The sequence below is a fragment of the Cherax quadricarinatus genome, chromosome 15 (assembly GCF_038502225.1).
Source record: "Cherax quadricarinatus isolate ZL_2023a chromosome 15, ASM3850222v1, whole genome shotgun sequence".
Classification (NCBI taxonomy): domain Eukaryota; kingdom Metazoa; phylum Arthropoda; class Malacostraca; order Decapoda; family Parastacidae; genus Cherax; species Cherax quadricarinatus.
This window is the reverse complement of record NC_091306.1, coordinates 37,087,177-37,105,386: the sequence shown is the minus strand read 5'-3', so window position 1 is coordinate 37,105,386 and position 18,210 is coordinate 37,087,177. Positions and strand designations below refer to the sequence as shown.

The 18,210-nt window shown below is 40.0% G+C and overlaps 1 protein-coding gene across 3 annotated transcripts in view; it reads right to left on the bottom strand.

Annotated features, from left to right (window-relative positions):
• The window catches only part of LOC128692049 (uncharacterized), a 766,247-nt gene that overhangs the window by 258,754 nt on the left and 489,283 nt on the right, over positions 1-18,210 (bottom strand). The window contains exons 1-2 of one of the 3 annotated variants that reach the window (XM_070085290.1): positions 17,992-18,208; positions 17,346-17,556 (exon numbers count right to left, since the gene is read on the bottom strand). In XM_070085290.1, the coding sequence (XP_069941391.1) occupies positions 17,346-17,496 (151 nt within the window). In that variant the 5' untranslated portion in view covers positions 17,497-17,556; positions 17,992-18,208. Of the gene's footprint in view, positions 1-17,345; positions 17,557-17,991; positions 18,209-18,210 lie in introns of those variants that run through there. The other 2 variants (XM_070085289.1, XM_070085291.1) reach the window with 2 other exon arrangements.

The window sequence follows — 18,210 nt, the reverse complement described above, 5'->3', positions numbered from 1 at the left end:
ATAAGGGAGTTCACTTCTCAGCCATTAGCTGCCTCTTTGCAGTATATTTTCGTATGGTTTTTATGGTTGTATTCTCATTTTTTTGGACTCATTTGATAGAATGGAAGATATATTACAGAAACAGACATGATTTTGATTGCTTTCATGACGAAAAGTACCTTGAAATTGAGCTCAAAGTAGCGGAAATGTTCAATTTTTGCCGATGTTCAATGAACTGTGTAAGTCAAGTTGGTTAATTTTATTAAGTGTATTCTAACCTAGCCACTCTGTAATTCGGCAAACTCAGTAATCCGGCACACTACAGGTCCCAATGATGCCGGATTTGTGGAGGACCTGTACATTATTATTATACATGTATTATTATATGTATTATTATTATATTATACAGTGGACCCCCGGTTATCAGCTGGTTCTGTTATCAGCCAACTCGGTGATCGGCCGGGTTTTCAGCGCCCAGTTATCAGCCATTTAGGACGCATCCATCCGCCGGCTGGGGCCACTTGCGCATAAGTTTGGCCGTGTCTCTCGGTGGCTGAGGAAGCTTCTGCTCATACAACCAAGCATTTTGCTTATTTCCCATTGTAGTTTGTGTTTTTTGCAGTGCAACTGTGAAATAAGTAACCACGGCTCCAAAGAAAGTTCCTGTGGTAAAGAAAGTGAGAAACACCATGAAATTTAAGCGTGAAGTGATAGAAAAGTTTGAGAGTGGTATGAGGGTGGTGGAACTTGCCAGGATGTACAGCAAGAATAAATCAACAATTACATCCATCCTGGCAAAGAAAGAACAAATCAAAGATGCTAATGTTGCAAAAGGAGTAACTTTTCTAACTAAACAAAGACCACCAATAATGGAAGAGATGGAAAAGTTATTATTATTGTGGATTAAGGAAAAAGAATTAGTGGGAGACAGTATTGTGGAGTCGATTATTTGTGAGAAGGCAAGGCAATTGCATGAGGATCTTGCAAAGAAAATGCCTGGAACAAGTGTTACAGTTTGTGAATTTAGGCCAAGCAAAGGATCGTGTGATAGAGTTAAGAAGCGTAGTGGCATACACAGTGTTGTAAGGCATGGTGAGGCTGCAAGTTCTGAGAAATGTGCAGGTGAAAAGTATGTTCACGAATTCCAGGACTATGTAAAGGCTGAAGGATTTGAACCCCAACAAATGTTCAAGTGTGACGAAACAGGCCCGTTTTGGAAGAAAATGCCAAACAGGACCTACATTACCCAGGAGGAAAAGGCACTGCCAGGACACAAGCCTTTTGTTGTGTGGTAATGCTAGTGAGGATTTTAAAGTGAAGCCTTTACTTGTGTATCACTCGGAAAATCCCAGTGTGTTCAAGAAAAACAATGTCATGAAAATAGATTGTGTGTGATGTGGAAAGCTAATCATAAGGCGTGGGTCGCAAGGCAAATTTTAAATGAGTGGGTTAATGATGTGTTTGGCCCAAGTGTGAAAAAATACCTCCTGGAAAAGAAATTGCCAATCAAGTGCCTCCTGGTACTGGACAATGCTCCTGCACATCCTCCAGACTTGGAAAACCAAGTGTTTAGGGACTTCAGTTTTATAAAAGTGAAGTTCTTGCCTCCTAACACCACTCTTCTCCTCCAGCCCATGGACCAGTAGGTCATTTCTAACTTCAAAAAACTCTACACAAAAGCACCGTTTCAAAAATGCTTGGAAGTGACCTCGGACACTCAGTTGACCCTAAGAGAGTTCTGGAGGAATCACTTCACTATCCTCCATTGCATAAGCCTTATAGGTAAGGCTTGGGAGGGAGTGACTGCCAGGACTTTGAACTCTGCTTGGAGAAAACTGTGGCCAGACTGTGTCCAAGAGAGAGATTTTGAAGAGTATGAGGCTGACACTGACCCTGCTAACCCTGTGGACTCTCCTGTGGTACTGGGGAAGTCCCTGGGGTTGGAAGTGAGTGGCAAGGATGTGGAAGAGTTAGAGGACCACAGGAAGAACTAACCACGGAAGAGTTACAAGAGCTTCAACTTGAACAGCAACAGACTGCAGCTGAAGAACTTGCTTCAGAGGAGGAGGAAGAGGAAGTGAAGGAGGTGCCTTCTTCACTGACTAACCCCTGGACTGTTGAAACCCCAAATCCTGAGGTGTCTCCTGGTGTCGAAAAATTTTCGAAAAAAAAAAAAAACTCTTATGAAATGATAGAGAATCTTTTCCCGATGGTAATGACACCAAAAGAACGAAATCTGATGGAAAACTTATGGAATTATGCTCTCACGAAGTTAGTGACCTCGGAAATATTTACGAATCGGTGATTTCGCCCACTTTGAGCCCTATTTTTGGCTAATTCCATTGTTCCAGTCGACCAAACTCATAGCTATTTCTTTAGAACTCCATTTGTTCTATCGATTTAGTACAAGAAACTGCCGATTTACTGATTTCAACTACCCAATAACGTGGTCAGAAATTTGCAATTCAGCCAATTTCACGCAAATTAAAAAATATGCCAATTTCAAAATAGGGTTCAGAATGAACAATGCAGACATTCCTGGCTCTAAAATAACATTTTCTTTGTTCATCAGTTACGTCTCCAGGCCCCTCTGACATTAATCTTGCTTTCTATTTTGAATTTTTATTCAAACAAAAAATAGAAGATTTACTGTTATGCAGACTACTGCAATATTGTAATAATTGTATAAATAATGTCAACCCATTCATGACTGCATATTAGAATGGCTACTTGGACATTTATTGGACAATGACATCATTTGTTTACTTTTGAACATCGGCAAAAATCAAACATTTCCCCTAATTTGAGCTCCATTTCAAGGTTCTTTTCATAGTAAAACCAATCAAAATCACCTCTATTTCTATAATATGTTTTCCATTCTATCAAATGAGACCAAAAAAAGAGAATACAACCATAAATACTATACAAAAATACACCACAAAGTCGGCGTTTTAATAAAAAAAAAAAGTTCAGAGATTTTTTCTCATTATGCACTGCGTGCTCCAGGATTTTTTTTTATATGGTGCACAATGACCACACAGACCCATTCTCTCACATGCAGGCCTACCAGCTCTCTCCTGCTTGATTTAAAGCCACTAGAATTTTTGAGTATATATACGTCAAACATGGTGGCTCGTATGATGTATATATACGACTGAAACAGTCAAAGGGTTAAGAACATCTGTGCAAAGTGGAATGATGTGCAAAGTTTTGCTGAGAAGTACCACCCTGACAAAGCTGAAACAAGCCATATCTGCAACATATTTAGTGACAAAACCCTGTCCCACTTCAGGGGTCCAGTGAGTCTCAAGCTGGTCCTAGTGGCATTAAAAGACAAAGAAGGGAAGTAACCCCAGAGAAGGCTTTGCTACATAAAGTCTTTATGGAGGGGGATTCCCCTTCCAAACACTAACTCCTCCCTCTTTCATAAGAACATAAGAAAGAAGGAACACTGCAACAGGCCTACTGACCCATACGAAGCAGGTCCATGCCACCCCCCGGCCTAAAACAATAACCACCTAGTCAGGTCACTTCCACTTAAGGAAGGAGCAAGGCACCAGACCTGGTAGCCCAAGCTAGTCAGGTTCAACTCACACCCACTCATGTATTTATCCAACCTATTTTTAAAACTACACAAGGTCTTAACTTCTATGACGGTACTTGGGAGTTTGTTCCACTCATCCACAACTCAATTAACAAACCAGTGCTTTCCAATATCCTTCCTGAATCTGAACTTTTCCAACTTAAAATCATTGCTGCGAGTCCTGTCTTGGCTGGATATTTTCAGCACACTATTTACATCCCCTTTATTTATTCCTGTTTTCCATTTGTACACCTCAATCATATCCCCCCTAATTCTACGCCTTTCTAGAGAGTGCAGATTCAGGGCCTTCAGTCTATCCTCATAGGGAAGATTTCTGATACATGGGATCAACTTTGTCATCCTCCTCTGTACGTTTTCCAGTGCATTTATATCCATTCTATATATCCAATTTTCCTTATCTTCCAGAAGCCAGTATTAGCCTTCAATAAAGGTATGTGATATCTATATAATTGTTAAAAAAAAATAATTTTTTTGTGAATATTTTTGTCTGGAACGGATTAATTGTATTGACATTAATTCTTATGGGAAATATTATTTCGGTTTTCAGCCATTTCGGCTTTTGGCCGACCTTCTGGAACGGATTACGGCCGATAACTGAGGGTCCACTGCATTATTATACTATTATTATTATACATATCATTATTATGACATTATTATTATTATTATAATTATTATTATTACCATATAAATAATTTGTAATTTTTATTCACACAAAAAATAGATTTACTGTTATACAGACTACTGCATTATTGTAATAACTGTATAAATAATGTCAACCCATTCATGACTGCATATTGGACAGTGACGTCATTTGTTTACTCTTGAACATTGCAAAACAATCTAACATTTCTGTTACTTTGAGCTCAATTTCAAGGTACTTTTCATTGTGAAACCAACCAATATCATATCTATTTCTGTAATATGTCTTCCATTCTATCAAATGAGACCAAAAAATGAGAATACAACCATAAAAACCATATGAAAATATCGCTAAGGGGCGGCTAATGGCTGAGAAGTGAACTCTGTTATTTATGGTCCAATTTCTTTCGTTTTTGGTGTATGTTAAGAAGCATGTTTCCATCATACATTGCCCAAGTTTCAGTAAGATAGTCCAACAAACAACTGAGATCCAGTACTCTAGATCAAGAGCAAAAGCCCCTCACGAGCATCAATGAACCTCCCTAGAGGTCCACTCTCATCTGGAAATTTTGCTCACATCTGGAAGCAAAAACTTGACCGAGCAACTGCTCGTATCTGGAAAAACTTACACGTGGATGCACTCGAAAGTAGAGGTTCCACTGTATAATGAAATAAACAGAATAGAGGAAATAAATTCTAATATACATTATTTTGGTATGTATATTGGTCAGAGTGCCCATTGTAAGTCTGAGTCGTTGGTAAACGAGTATATCGCTAAGTGAGGAGAGGCTGTATTGGTATCAGTTTAAAATAAGTATCAGTATCAGTGGGTAATGGTACTGGCAAAAATTCAGTACAGCACCTGAATTACTGGGATTGCTAGGAGTTTCTCAAGCTGCACTCTATGGAACACAGCTGAGAAATATACATCAAAAGTTATACCTGAAATATTTGGGAGACTGGTCCCAAATTGGCACACTGAAATCACTCCCTACAAAAGCAAGTGCCTTGTCAGATGGTACAAAATACCTCCAATGAAAAGCAGGGGCAAACTTAGTACACCAAGAGACAATTCAGTAAGTGTAAATAGGCCAAGACTCTGAAACTTTCCCTTCATACATAAGTAAAATTATCAACAATCCCCCTAGTTGTCCCCAAGAGGGAATTTGATAAGTTCCTTGAGTCAGTTCCTAATCAGCAAGGCTGTGGTGCATATGCTGGTCTGCATATAGCTGGCACCAAAAGCTTAGAATGACAAGTCTGTAATCAGAATGTGGGGTCAGTGAACCCTGAAGTAGTCTACAGACAACCTACAGGTAACCTATTTCTTAGTCTATTCACTGCACCCATGCTTTTCATTAGGGGTATTATGTACCATCTGCAGAGCTTCTTGCTTTCATAAAGAGTAATACTGGAGTGTAGATTTAGGACCAATTCCTCCAGAATTCTCAAGGTATACATTATGATGTATCTTTCTTGCCTACATTCCAGGAAGTACAGTTCAAAAGATTTTAGGCATTTCACTACCAATAATTTAGGTGTTTGAGTTTACATGAACAGAAGATTCTCTGTGTATTCTTGGGATCTGCAATTTCACTTGCCTTAAAAGGGACTGTTAGTGTCCAGCACACACACACACACACACACACATGCACACGCACATGCACACACACACACACACACACACACACACACACACACACACACACACACACACACACACACACACACACACACACAATAACAAAAAAAAAAAAAAAAAAAAAAAAAAAAAAAAAAAGAGAATAAATGGCTTAAGAGTATCATCACTGGGTTGGTACATCTTGTTTTGAAGATTCTAGTTTTCCAGTCTGTCATTTTCCTTGCAGTTGTGATGGTAACACTTGCAATCCTTAAATGCAACATCTTCTAACTTTATCACAATAAGGTCCCTCAAATTAATTTTCCTTTGTATTGAGTGGTATAAGTTTCTTTCATCCTCTTTCCAGCTTTTATTTCCTGAATTTCTAGAAAGTGGGGAAAATGTTTGTCCTTAGTGAACATCATACTGTTTTCTGTCTTACTGAAAGACCTGATTTAAATCAACTTGAAGATTTGCAGTGTTTTCAATGGATGCAACTCATACAAATCCTAGTATCATCTGCAAAAATGATGATACAATAATATGAGATATGTCCCTGCCAATACTGGATATGAGAATACCAAAGAGAATTGGGGCAGGTACTGTGCTTTGAGAACTGAAGTTTCTCACAGTGCCAGCCTCGCATTATACTTTCTTCACTATTACTCACTGGATTAAAATTTTTAAAAAGTTAAAAATCCATCTGCCCACTTTTCCAGTTACTCTTTATGCACGAATGCTGTACGCTGTAATGCTACATTACCACTTGTCAAGAGTTTTTGCAAAGTTTGTGTACATTATATTTGCTTTTTGTTTGTTTTTCAGTGCATCACAGACCATGCAATGATTTAGCATTTGCGAGAAGCAGGAGTGACCAGTTATAAACGTACATTGCCCTGGGTTGTGTAGTTGTTGTGAAGCCATGTGTTTAGCAATCTTTCATCCTAAAACTCTGTCAAGATTTTAATAATGTGGAACATCAGTACTACTGGTCCAAAGGCTTTTGTGATTGCTTTATTGCTACCTTTGTGGAGTGGGGTTATATCAATGATTTTTTAATAAATGTAGAATGACTCTCGAGTCCAAAATGCATTTCCATAGGATATTAAAGCACATGATGGATTTTTTTTTTCCAATCTTGATAAATATGGAATTCCATAAGTCCGGGCCTGAGGCAGAGTGCATGGGCATCCAATCAATGGTCTTGTTGAAGTCAAGGGCATGTCAAAAATTTTAGGATGTTGGCAGTTTTGATAGTCTTTCATGATAAAATTATCTGGACCTTCAATTTGTATACCACTGAAGACTTCTAAGAGTTTTCCTACTCTCATAGTCTAGCCCTAAGCCAGGCTCATCTGGTGCTTGTCTAATCCATAAGAACTGAATCATAAATCCAGCTTTTTTTTGAGTTTCAACTATCAATAAATCTGGAGATTCTTGGAAAAAAACAAAACAACAAATATGGATTTCTCCTCGCAAAAACAAATGAAGAAACAATCACTGTTACTGCCTGGTTGATCTGGCATTTGGTAAAGGTATATGTACAATTTCCTCTTGAAAAGTTCTACACTTGTTCTGGTCAGGCTCCCATAGTAAAACTCTTGGAACTCATCACAGGTAATGTTTCTGATATCTTGTGGTTAAGTTTTGAACAGTCTGGGGCCATGGATGATGATACAATGTTCTCTTACTGTGCCCGGGGCACCCCTGTTTTTTTCACAGTGTTTATTTAACACATTCTCCCATATCTCTCACTTTAGCATATTGTTATAGCAGTGTGTAGATCTTGGACCAGGCCCTCAAGCAACTTCCATGAGTATATTATCATGTAGTTCTCTACTCCACTCAAGTGAAAACATATTTAGTACTAGTCTGATTAATGGCTCACTTAACCAAAGTCCTCTTGTAACTTCAGCATCTTTCAGCAATGACCCATCAATAGACCAGGTTTTTATATCTGGATTTTGCATATTAGTAAACATACACCACCATCAACACTGTATGACACACACTACCATCAACACTGTATGACACACACTACCATCAACACTGTATGACACACACTACCATCAACACTGTATGACACACACTACCATCAACACTGTATGACACACACTACCATCAACACTGTATGACACACACTACCATCAACACTGTATGACACACACTACCATCAACACTGTACGACATACACTACCATCAACACTGTATGACACACACTACCATCAACACTGTATGACACACACTACCATCAACACTGTATGACACACACTACCATCAACACTGTATGACACACACTACCATCAACACTGTATGACACACACTACCATCAACACTGTATGACACACACTACCATCAACACTGTATGACACACACTACCATCAACACTGTATGACACACACTACCATCAACACTGTACGACATACACTACCATCAACACTGTATGACACACACTACCATCAACACTGTATGACATACACTACCATCAACACTGTATGACACACACTACCATCAACACTGTATGACACACACTACCATCAACACTGTACGACATACACCACCATTAACACTATATGACACACACTACCATCAACACTGTATGACACACACTACCATCAACACTGTATGACATACACCACCATTAACACTGTATGACACACTACCATCAACACTGAATGACATACACTACCATTAACATTGTATGACATACACCACCATTAACACTATATGACACACTACCATCAACACTGTATGACACACACTACCATCAACACTGTATGACATACACCACCATTAACACTGTATGACACACACTACCATCAACACTGAATGACATACACTACCATTAACATTGTATGACATACACCACCATTAACACTATATGACACACTACCATCAACACTGTATGACACACACTACCATTAACACTGTATGACACACACTACCATCAACACTGTATGACATACACTACCATTAACATTGTATGACATACACCACCATTAACACTGTATGACACACAATACCATCAATACTGTAATACATACACCACCATCAACACTGTATGACATACACTACCATCAACACTGTATGACATACACCACCATTAACATTGTATGACATACACCACCATTAACACTGTATGACACACAATACCATCAATACTGTAATACATACACCACCATCAACACTGTATGACACACACTACCATTAACACTGTATGACACACAATACCATCAATACTGTAATACATACACCACCATTAACACTGTATGACACACACTACCATCAACACTGTATGACATACACTACCATTAACATTGTATGACATACACCACCATTAACACTATATGACACACTACCATCAACACTGTATGACACACACTACCATTAACACTGTATGACACACACTACCATCAACACTGTATGACATACACTACCATTAACATTGTATGACATACACCACCATTAACACTGTATGACACACAATACCATCAATACTGTAATACATACACCACCATCAACACTGTATGACATACACTACCATCAACACTGTATGACATACACCACCATTAACATTGTATGACATACACCACCATTAACACTGTATGACACACAATACCATCAATACTGTAATACATACACCACCATCAACACTGTATGACACACACTACCATTAACACTGTATGACACACAATACCATCAATACTGTAATACATACACCACCATTAACACTGTATGACACACACTACCATCAACACTGTATGACATACACTACCATTAACATTGTATGACATACACCACCATTAACACTATATGACATACACTACCATCAACACTGTATGACACACACTACCAATAACACTGTATGACACACACTACCATCAACACTGTATGACATACACTACCATTAACCCTTTCAGGGTCCAAGGCCCAAATCTGGAGTCACGCACCAGTGTCCAAGAATTTTAAAAAAAAAAAAATTTTATTTTTTCTTATGAAATCGTAGAGAATCTTTTTGTGAAGGTAATAAAACAAAAAGTACGAAATTTGGTGGAAAATTGACGAAATTATGCTCTCGCGAATTTTGATGTGTCAGCGATATTTACGAATCGGCGATTTTGCCGACTTTGACTCCCATTTTAGGCCAATTACATTATTCCAATCAACCAAATTCTTAGCTATTTCACTAGTATTACTTCTATTCTATCGATTGAGCACAAGAAATCGCCAAGTCAACTGTTTCAACTACAAAATAAAGTGATCGGAAATTGTTAATTTGGCCAATTTAACACAAAGTTCAAAATATTCCAATTTCAAAATAGGGTCCAGAATAAACAATGTAGGCATTCCTGGCACTAAACTAACATTTCCTCTGTTCATTAGTTATGTTTTGAGGCTTTACAAATGAATTCCATTTTGATTTTTTATTCACATAATTAATTTTTATTCACACCAAAAAATAGAAGATTTAGTGTTATGCAATACTGTAATAATTGTATAAATATCATCACCATATTTGTGAATGTATATTAGACCCACCAGCTGATGTGTATTAGATGTGGGAGGTCGTTTGTTTACTCTTGAATATCGGCAAAAATTTAACATTTCCGCTACTTTGAGCTCAGTTTCAAGCCATTTCCAGTGCTAAAACCAATCAAAATCATCTCTATTTCTGTAATATGTCTTCCATTCTATCAAATGAGACCAAGAAATCGCAAATACAACTATAAAAAACATACGAAAAAACACTGCAAAGTTGCTGTTTTAATCGAAAAATCATGATTTCAGTTTTTTTCTCTCATTATACACAGTGTGCTGCAGGATCTGTTTTATGTGGTGCACACATACCACATAGATGTATTCTCTCATATCTAGGCCCAAATGTACCACTCACAGTTTATCAGAGTGAGCTGAGCTCATGGCGTAGATCTACGGTTTGGACACTCACCGTAAAGCCGTAGATCTACGGGACGGACCCTGAAAGGGTTAACATTGTATGACATACACCACCATTAACACTGTATGACACACAATACCATCAATACTGTAATACATACACCATCAACACTGTATGACATACACTACCATCAACACTGTATGACACTACCATTAACACTGTATGACATACACCACCATTAACCCTTTCAGGGTCCAAGGCCCAAATCTGGAGTCACGCACCAGCGTCCAAGAATTTAAAAAAAAAAAATTTGTTATTTTTTCTTATGAAATCGTAGAGAATCTTTTTGTGAAGGTAATAAAACAAAAAGTACGAAATTTGGTGGAAAATTGACGAAATTATGCTCTCGTGAATTTTGACGTGTCAGCGATATTTGCGAATCGGCGATTTTGCCGACTTTGACTCCCATTTTAGGCCAATTACATTATTCCAATCAACCAAATTCTTAGCTATTTCACTAGTATTACTTCTATTCTATCGATTGAGCACAAGAAATCGCCAAGTCAACTGTTTCAACTACAAAATAAAGTGATCGGAAATTGTTAATTTGGCCAATTTAACACAAAGTTCAAAATATTCCAATTTCAAAATAGGGTCCAGAATGAACAATGTAGGCATTCCTGGCACTAAACTAACATTTTCTCTGTTCATTAGTTATGTTTTGAGGCTTTACAAATAAATTCCATTTTCATTTTTTATTCACATAATGAATTTTTATTCACACCAAAAAATAGAAGATTTACTGTTATGCAATACTGTAATAATTGTATAAATATCATCACCATATTTGTGAATGTATATTAGACCCACCAGCTGACGTGTATTAGATGTGTGAGGTCGTTTGTTTACTCTTGAATATCGGCAAAAATTTAACATTTCCGCTACTTTGAGCTCAGTTTCAAGCCATTTCCAGTGCTAAAACCAATCAAAATCATCTCTATTTCTGTAATATGTCTTCCATTCTATCAAATGAGACCAAGAAATCGCAAATACAACTATAAAAAACATACGAAAAAACACTGCAAAGTTGCTGTTTTAATCGAAAAATAATGATTTCATTTTTTTTCTCTCATTATACACAGTGTGCTGCAGGATCTGTTTTATGTGGTGCACACATACCACATAGATGTATTCTCTCATATCTAGGCCCAAATGTACCACTCACAGTTTATCAGAGTGAGCTGAGCTCATGGCGTAGATCTACGGTTTGGACCCTGAACGTAAAGCCGTAGATCTACGGGACGGACCCTGAAAGGGTTAACACTGTATGACCCACACCATTAACACTGTATGACACACACTACTATCAACACTGTATGACACACACTACCATCAACACTGTATGACACACACTACCATCAACACTGTATGACACTACCATTAACACTGTATGACATACACCACCATTAACACTGTATGACACACACTACCATTAACACTGTATGACATACACCACCATCAACACTGTATGACATACACCACCATTAACACTGTATGACACACACTACCATCAACACTGTATGACATACACCACCATTAACACTGTATGACACATACTACCATCAACACTGTATGACATACACCACCATCAACACTGTATGACATACACCACCATTAACACTGTATGACACATACTACCATCAACACTGTATGACATACACCACCATCAACACTGTATGACATACACCACCATTAACACTGTATGACACACACTACCATCAACACTGTATGACATGTGGAAAAAGACACTTATGTACAGTTCAGGACATTTATTAAAGGAAACGTTTCACTATGAGAGGCTTCTTCACTCCTAATACAGAGAAAACTAAGAAAATGCATATATATAGTGGCAGGTGAAGTGACTTGTGAGTAGAGGTGGTAGTGGTAGTAGTAATAGTAGTAGTAGTAGTGGAGCTAAGGAGGTGAGATGGATGGCTAGAGAGGGACCTGCTGACATCATGTAACAGCAGTTTCCAGAATTTGTAATATCCTGGAAACTGCTGTTACATGATGTCAGCAGGTCCTTCTCTAGCCATCCGTCTCACCTCCTTAGTTCCACTACTACTACTACTACTACTACTACCACCTCTACCCACACATCACTTCACCTGACTCCTGCCACTATATATACGCATTTTCTTAGTTTTCTCTGTATTAAGACTGAAGAAGCCACTTGTGGCAAAACGTTTCCTTTAATAAATGTCCTGAACTGTACATAAGTGTCTTTTTCCCTTTTTCCACATCTTGTCGGTATCACCATACCTTTTCCTCACTGTATGACATACACTACCATTAACACTGTATGACATACACTACCATTAACACTGTATGACATACACCACCATTATCACTGTATGACATACACTACCATTAACACTGTATGACATACACCACAATTAACACTGTATGACACACACTACCATCAACACTGTATGACATGCACCACGATTAACACTGCATGACATACACTACTATCATTCAGGTCTAGCAAGCACTCAGCTCAGCCCCTAATAAAACTTCTACCCCCAGCAAATGTTCAGTTCCCAGCAAACACAGCCACCAGCAAGCACTCATTCCCTTTGTAAATACTGAAATTCCCTAGCATTTAGCCTCAGCAAATACTCAAAACCCAACAATCAATCAACTCCCAGCAAGTGCTCAGGCCCCAGCAAACAGGTTAAGTTTACTTGAAGGTTACCATGAGACTATTCTATGGGTCACTGCCTCCATGGTCTGGTCCCAGAGCAAGCCACCTAGTTGATGATCTGATCCCAGAGCAAAACCACCTAGCTGATGGTCTGGTCCCAGAGCAAGCCACCTAGCTGATGGTCTGGTCCCAGAGCATGCCACCTAGCTGATGGTCTGGTCCCAGAGCAAGCCACCTAGCTGATGATCTGATCCCAGAGCAAGCCACCTACCTAGCTGATGGTCTGGTCCCAGAGCAAGCCACCTAGCTGATGGTCTGGTCCCAGAGCAAGCCACCTAGATGATGGTCTGATCCCAGAGCAAGCCACCTAGCTGATGGTCTGGTCTCAGAGCAAGCCACCTAGATGATGGTCTGGTCCCAGAGCAAGCCACCTAGATGATGGTCTGATCCCTGAGCAAGCCATCTAGATGATGGTCTGGTCCCAGAGCAAGCCACCTAGATGATGGTCTTGTCCCAGAGAAAGCCACCTAGCTGATGGTCTGGTCCCAGAGCAAGCCACCTAGATGATGGTCTTGTCCCAGAGCAAGCCACCTAGATGATGGTCTGGTCCCAGAGCAAGCCACCTAGCTAATGGTTTGGTCCCAGAGCAAGCCACCTAGATGATGGTCTGGTCCCAGAGCAAGCCACCTAGATGATGGTCTGGCCCTAGAGCAAGCCACCTAGACAATGGTCTGGTCTCAGAGCAAGCCATCTAGATGATGGTCTGGTCCCAGAGCAAGCCACCTAGCTGATGGCCTGGCCCCAGAGCAAGCCACCTAGATGATGGCTGGTCCCAGAGCAAGCCACCTAGCTGATGGCCTGGTCCCAGAGCAAGCCATCTAGATGATGGCTGGTCCCAGAGCAAGCCACCTAGCTGATGGCCTGGCCCCAGAGCAAGCCACCTAGATGATGGCTGGTCCCAGAGCAAGCCACCTAGCTCATGGCCTGGTCCCAGAGCAAGCCATCTAGATGATGGCTGGTCCCAGAGCAAGCCATCTAGATGATGGCTGGTCCCAGAGCAAGCCACCTAGCTGATGGCCTGGTCCCAGAGCAAGCCACCTAGCTAATGGTCTGGTCCCAGAGCAAGCCACCTAGCTAATGGTCTGGTCCCAGAGCAATCCACCTAGCTAATGGGCTGGTCCCAGAGCAATTCATCTAGCTAATGGGCTGGTCCCAGAGCAATCCACCTAGCTAATGGGCTGGTCCCAGAGCAAGCCACCTAGATGATGGCTGATCCCAGAGCAAGCCACCTAGCTAATGGTCTGGTCCCAGAGCAAGCCACCTAGCTGATGACCTGGCCCCAGAGCAAGCCACCTAGCTGATGGCCTGGCCCCAGAGCAAGCCACCTAGATGATGGCTGGTCCCAGAGCAATCCATTTTGGTGATGGCCTGATCAACCAGGCCATTTGGTGCTAGCCACACAGGCTAACATAGACGCCCAGTCCTGCTAACCAAGAACCAACTCGAGTAACTTATTGTTCTCTCTAGACAGTAGCAAGAAGGCTCTCTGCAATTCCGCTTCTGCATGAAACCTTTTTTCCCTTTGCACTTACTAAGCTATCTCATAGTGTACTCACTACATCCCTGTCCTTCATTGAAGGTATTTTACACTCTTTGCTGAGCCTCATGCTTTCACAGGAAGTGATTTCGTTGTCCAAATTTAGGACCAATGCCTCCAAAATTTTTGAGGCATTAATTATATCATCATCGTCACCTATATTCCAAGGTGGACAGTTCAATAATTTATGTGCATGGCTGTGTTTATATGGACAGAAAAGGGTCTTTCTACATTTATCAGATCTGCAATTTCACTTGCCTTTTAATTAAGAGAGACTGTTAGTGTACAGAAATATTTCAGTTTAGAAAAAAGAAGTGACTTAAAAAGTACAATATCATTATTGGTTTTGCATCTTTCATTCTGAAGGCTTTAGGTATCAAGTTTATCCTTTTATTTGCAGTTGTGATAATAATACTGTTGCAATCCTAAATGAATTTGTTTCATACTCAGTTCCAGTTATATTTCCTTAATTTTTCCATAGCACAGTAACAGAGATTTATCATCATTTGCTTTCTGTGACCTCCTGGAAGACCTGGTTTGTCTCAGCTTGGAAGTTTGCTGTGTTCTCGATGGATGCCACTTTCACAAAAAGTCTAGTATCGGCTGCAACGTATGGCACTGTGCTATGATTTACAGTGTGTCTTTGTCTGTTGTATATGAAAATGATAATGTGAATTAGAGAGAGAGAACACTGTGCCTTGAGGAACAGAGCTTTTCACTGCAGTAGCCTCTCATTTTATTTTGTTCTCTGTTACTCTTTAGGTTCTGTATGCTGGAGTGTTCAATGTCCATCTGTTCCTTTCCAGTTATTCTATTTTTGTATGCATTTTGTGTGCTATTATACCATGATTATGTTTGCTTAAGGTATTCATAAAGTCTGTAAAAACTATAGTTTACCTGAAGGACACTTGAAAAACAATTCCAAGGGTTAATGCCATTATGGCCTGGTCCCAGACCAGGCTTCCTAAAGGACCAAGACCAGATCAACCAAGCTGTTACTGATGGCTGCATGTAGTCCAACACAACCACAGCAGGGTTGGTCAGTTCTCTCTTGAAGACCACCAGAGGATTTTCAGTGATTTTCCACATGCACAGAGGGATGGTGTTGAAGAGTCAGGGACCTCTGACACTCACTGAGTTATCTTTTGGTGCACCCATTGTGTCTCTGCTCTTAAGTGGAGGTATTTCGCACTATCTGCCATGTTTCCTGTTGTCACATGGAATGATTTCAGTGTTTAGGTTTGGGACCACTCCCTTCAGGATTTTCCAGGTTTAACTTATTGTGTACCTTTCTCACTTAAGTTCCAAAGAACAGTTCAAGGGACCTCAAGCGTTCCCAGTAGTTCAGATGATTGACTGAATGTATTCAAACCAGTGAAGTTTCTTTGTAAGTTTTCCAGTTCATCAATCTCACCTGCCTTGAAGGAGGCCATCAGTGTATAGAAGTATTCCAGTCTGAAGAGAACGAGTGACTTGAAGATTATCGTCAATGGCTTAGCATCTCTCCTCTTGAAAGTTCTAGTTATCCAGCTTATCATTTTCCTTGCAGTAGTAATGGCAACATTGCAGTAATCTCTGAATATGAGACCTTCTCACATCATCACTCCTAAGTTTCGCACCTTTTTTTTCTATTGAGCGATACGAGTTTGTCTTTTTTATTCCGTTACAATTTTTATTTCCTCCATTCTTCCGCAGCAGAGTAACTGAAATTTGTCCTCGTTAAACATCATATTTTCACCTGAGGCCCACTGGAGGACATGATTTATATCCACTAAAAGATTTACTGTTTCTTCAATGAATAACGCTCATGGAGATTCTGGTGTCATCATCAAAGAATATTACAGATATTCCAGTACTGTATATTCAAGATTATGTCATAATGGGACAGCAACTGCAAGAGGCAAGAGAGTCCTCCTCTGGACCCACGTTGCCTTGGGTTGTGCAAGTATTGAGAATTCTACATTTGCTTCTTTAAACTCTTTCAAAGATCTGGATTATGTGGAACATCAATGCTATTGGTTCATAGTTTTTGACGATTACTGTTACCTTTGTGGAGTGGGCCTATATCCATAGTTCTTAATAACTGTGGTATGACCCTTGTGTCCAGACTTGATCTCCATAGAATGTCTAAGGCAGGCGAGAGTAATTTTTTGAAATCTTGATGAATGCGGCATTCCACAAATCTGGGCCTGGAGTAATAACCCCCAGCAAATACTCAGTCTCCAGCAAATATTCACTCTACAGCAAACACTCAGCCCCTGGCAGACACAACCCACAAAAAACACTGAGAGGTTAACTTACCTATTAAATTTTTTTCTCTGAGTATGTCGTTAATATCGAGAGTTGCAGAGATGGGTGGGGAGTATTGTGCTTGTGATGCAACATCATGAGTGGGCGGCCCGTACACGCCCAGCAGACCTGTATCCCACTTGACGCCCACGGCCGCCCGCATCCACCCGATCACATCCTCTGCTCGTAGTACAACCTTCTCGGACAGTGACACCACCTCATGCTGTGGACAGTATACCATGTTAATGCAATCTCATCAGGAAGGCCACAAGGCAGACGTGAGAGGATGGAGGCTGGGAGGCCTAAAGTTAGGCAAGGAGATCAGAGGGAGGTAGGGAGACCAGGAGGAACAAGAATGGGTAATATATTATGAAAATTTCCTTCAAGGAATGTCTGCATGAAGGATGATTTTCATTTTTGTTTGGGGAAACTTTCTCCAGGAAATAGTTATGTCAGTGAATTTTTTTTTTCAGGAAATAGCTGTATCAGAAAAAATTTCTTCAGAAAATGCCTCAGAGAATTTTCTTTTAGGAAAAGGCTATGTCATGGACATTTTCTTTAGAAATGGCTCTCCAGGGAAGAATAGTCTGTCAGGAGCAGTCCGGGAGATCAATCTTGTAGGTCAATCTTATCCACAGGTGGGGGAAATAGTGCTCACCCACAGTCATCCATCCACGGGCTCTCCACCAAGCAGGTGTGTCCGGGCACACAGTCCAGTCAGGAAAGGCAGGTGCCAGCCAGCCCTAGGAGTTGCCAGATGGCAGCCATAATTGCATGAAGTCAGAGAAAATGTATTTATATGATGGCAAATAAACCTACAAATGTCACACAAACATGGTTTGTACTAAACAATAGAATGTAGGCTATATTAACCTGT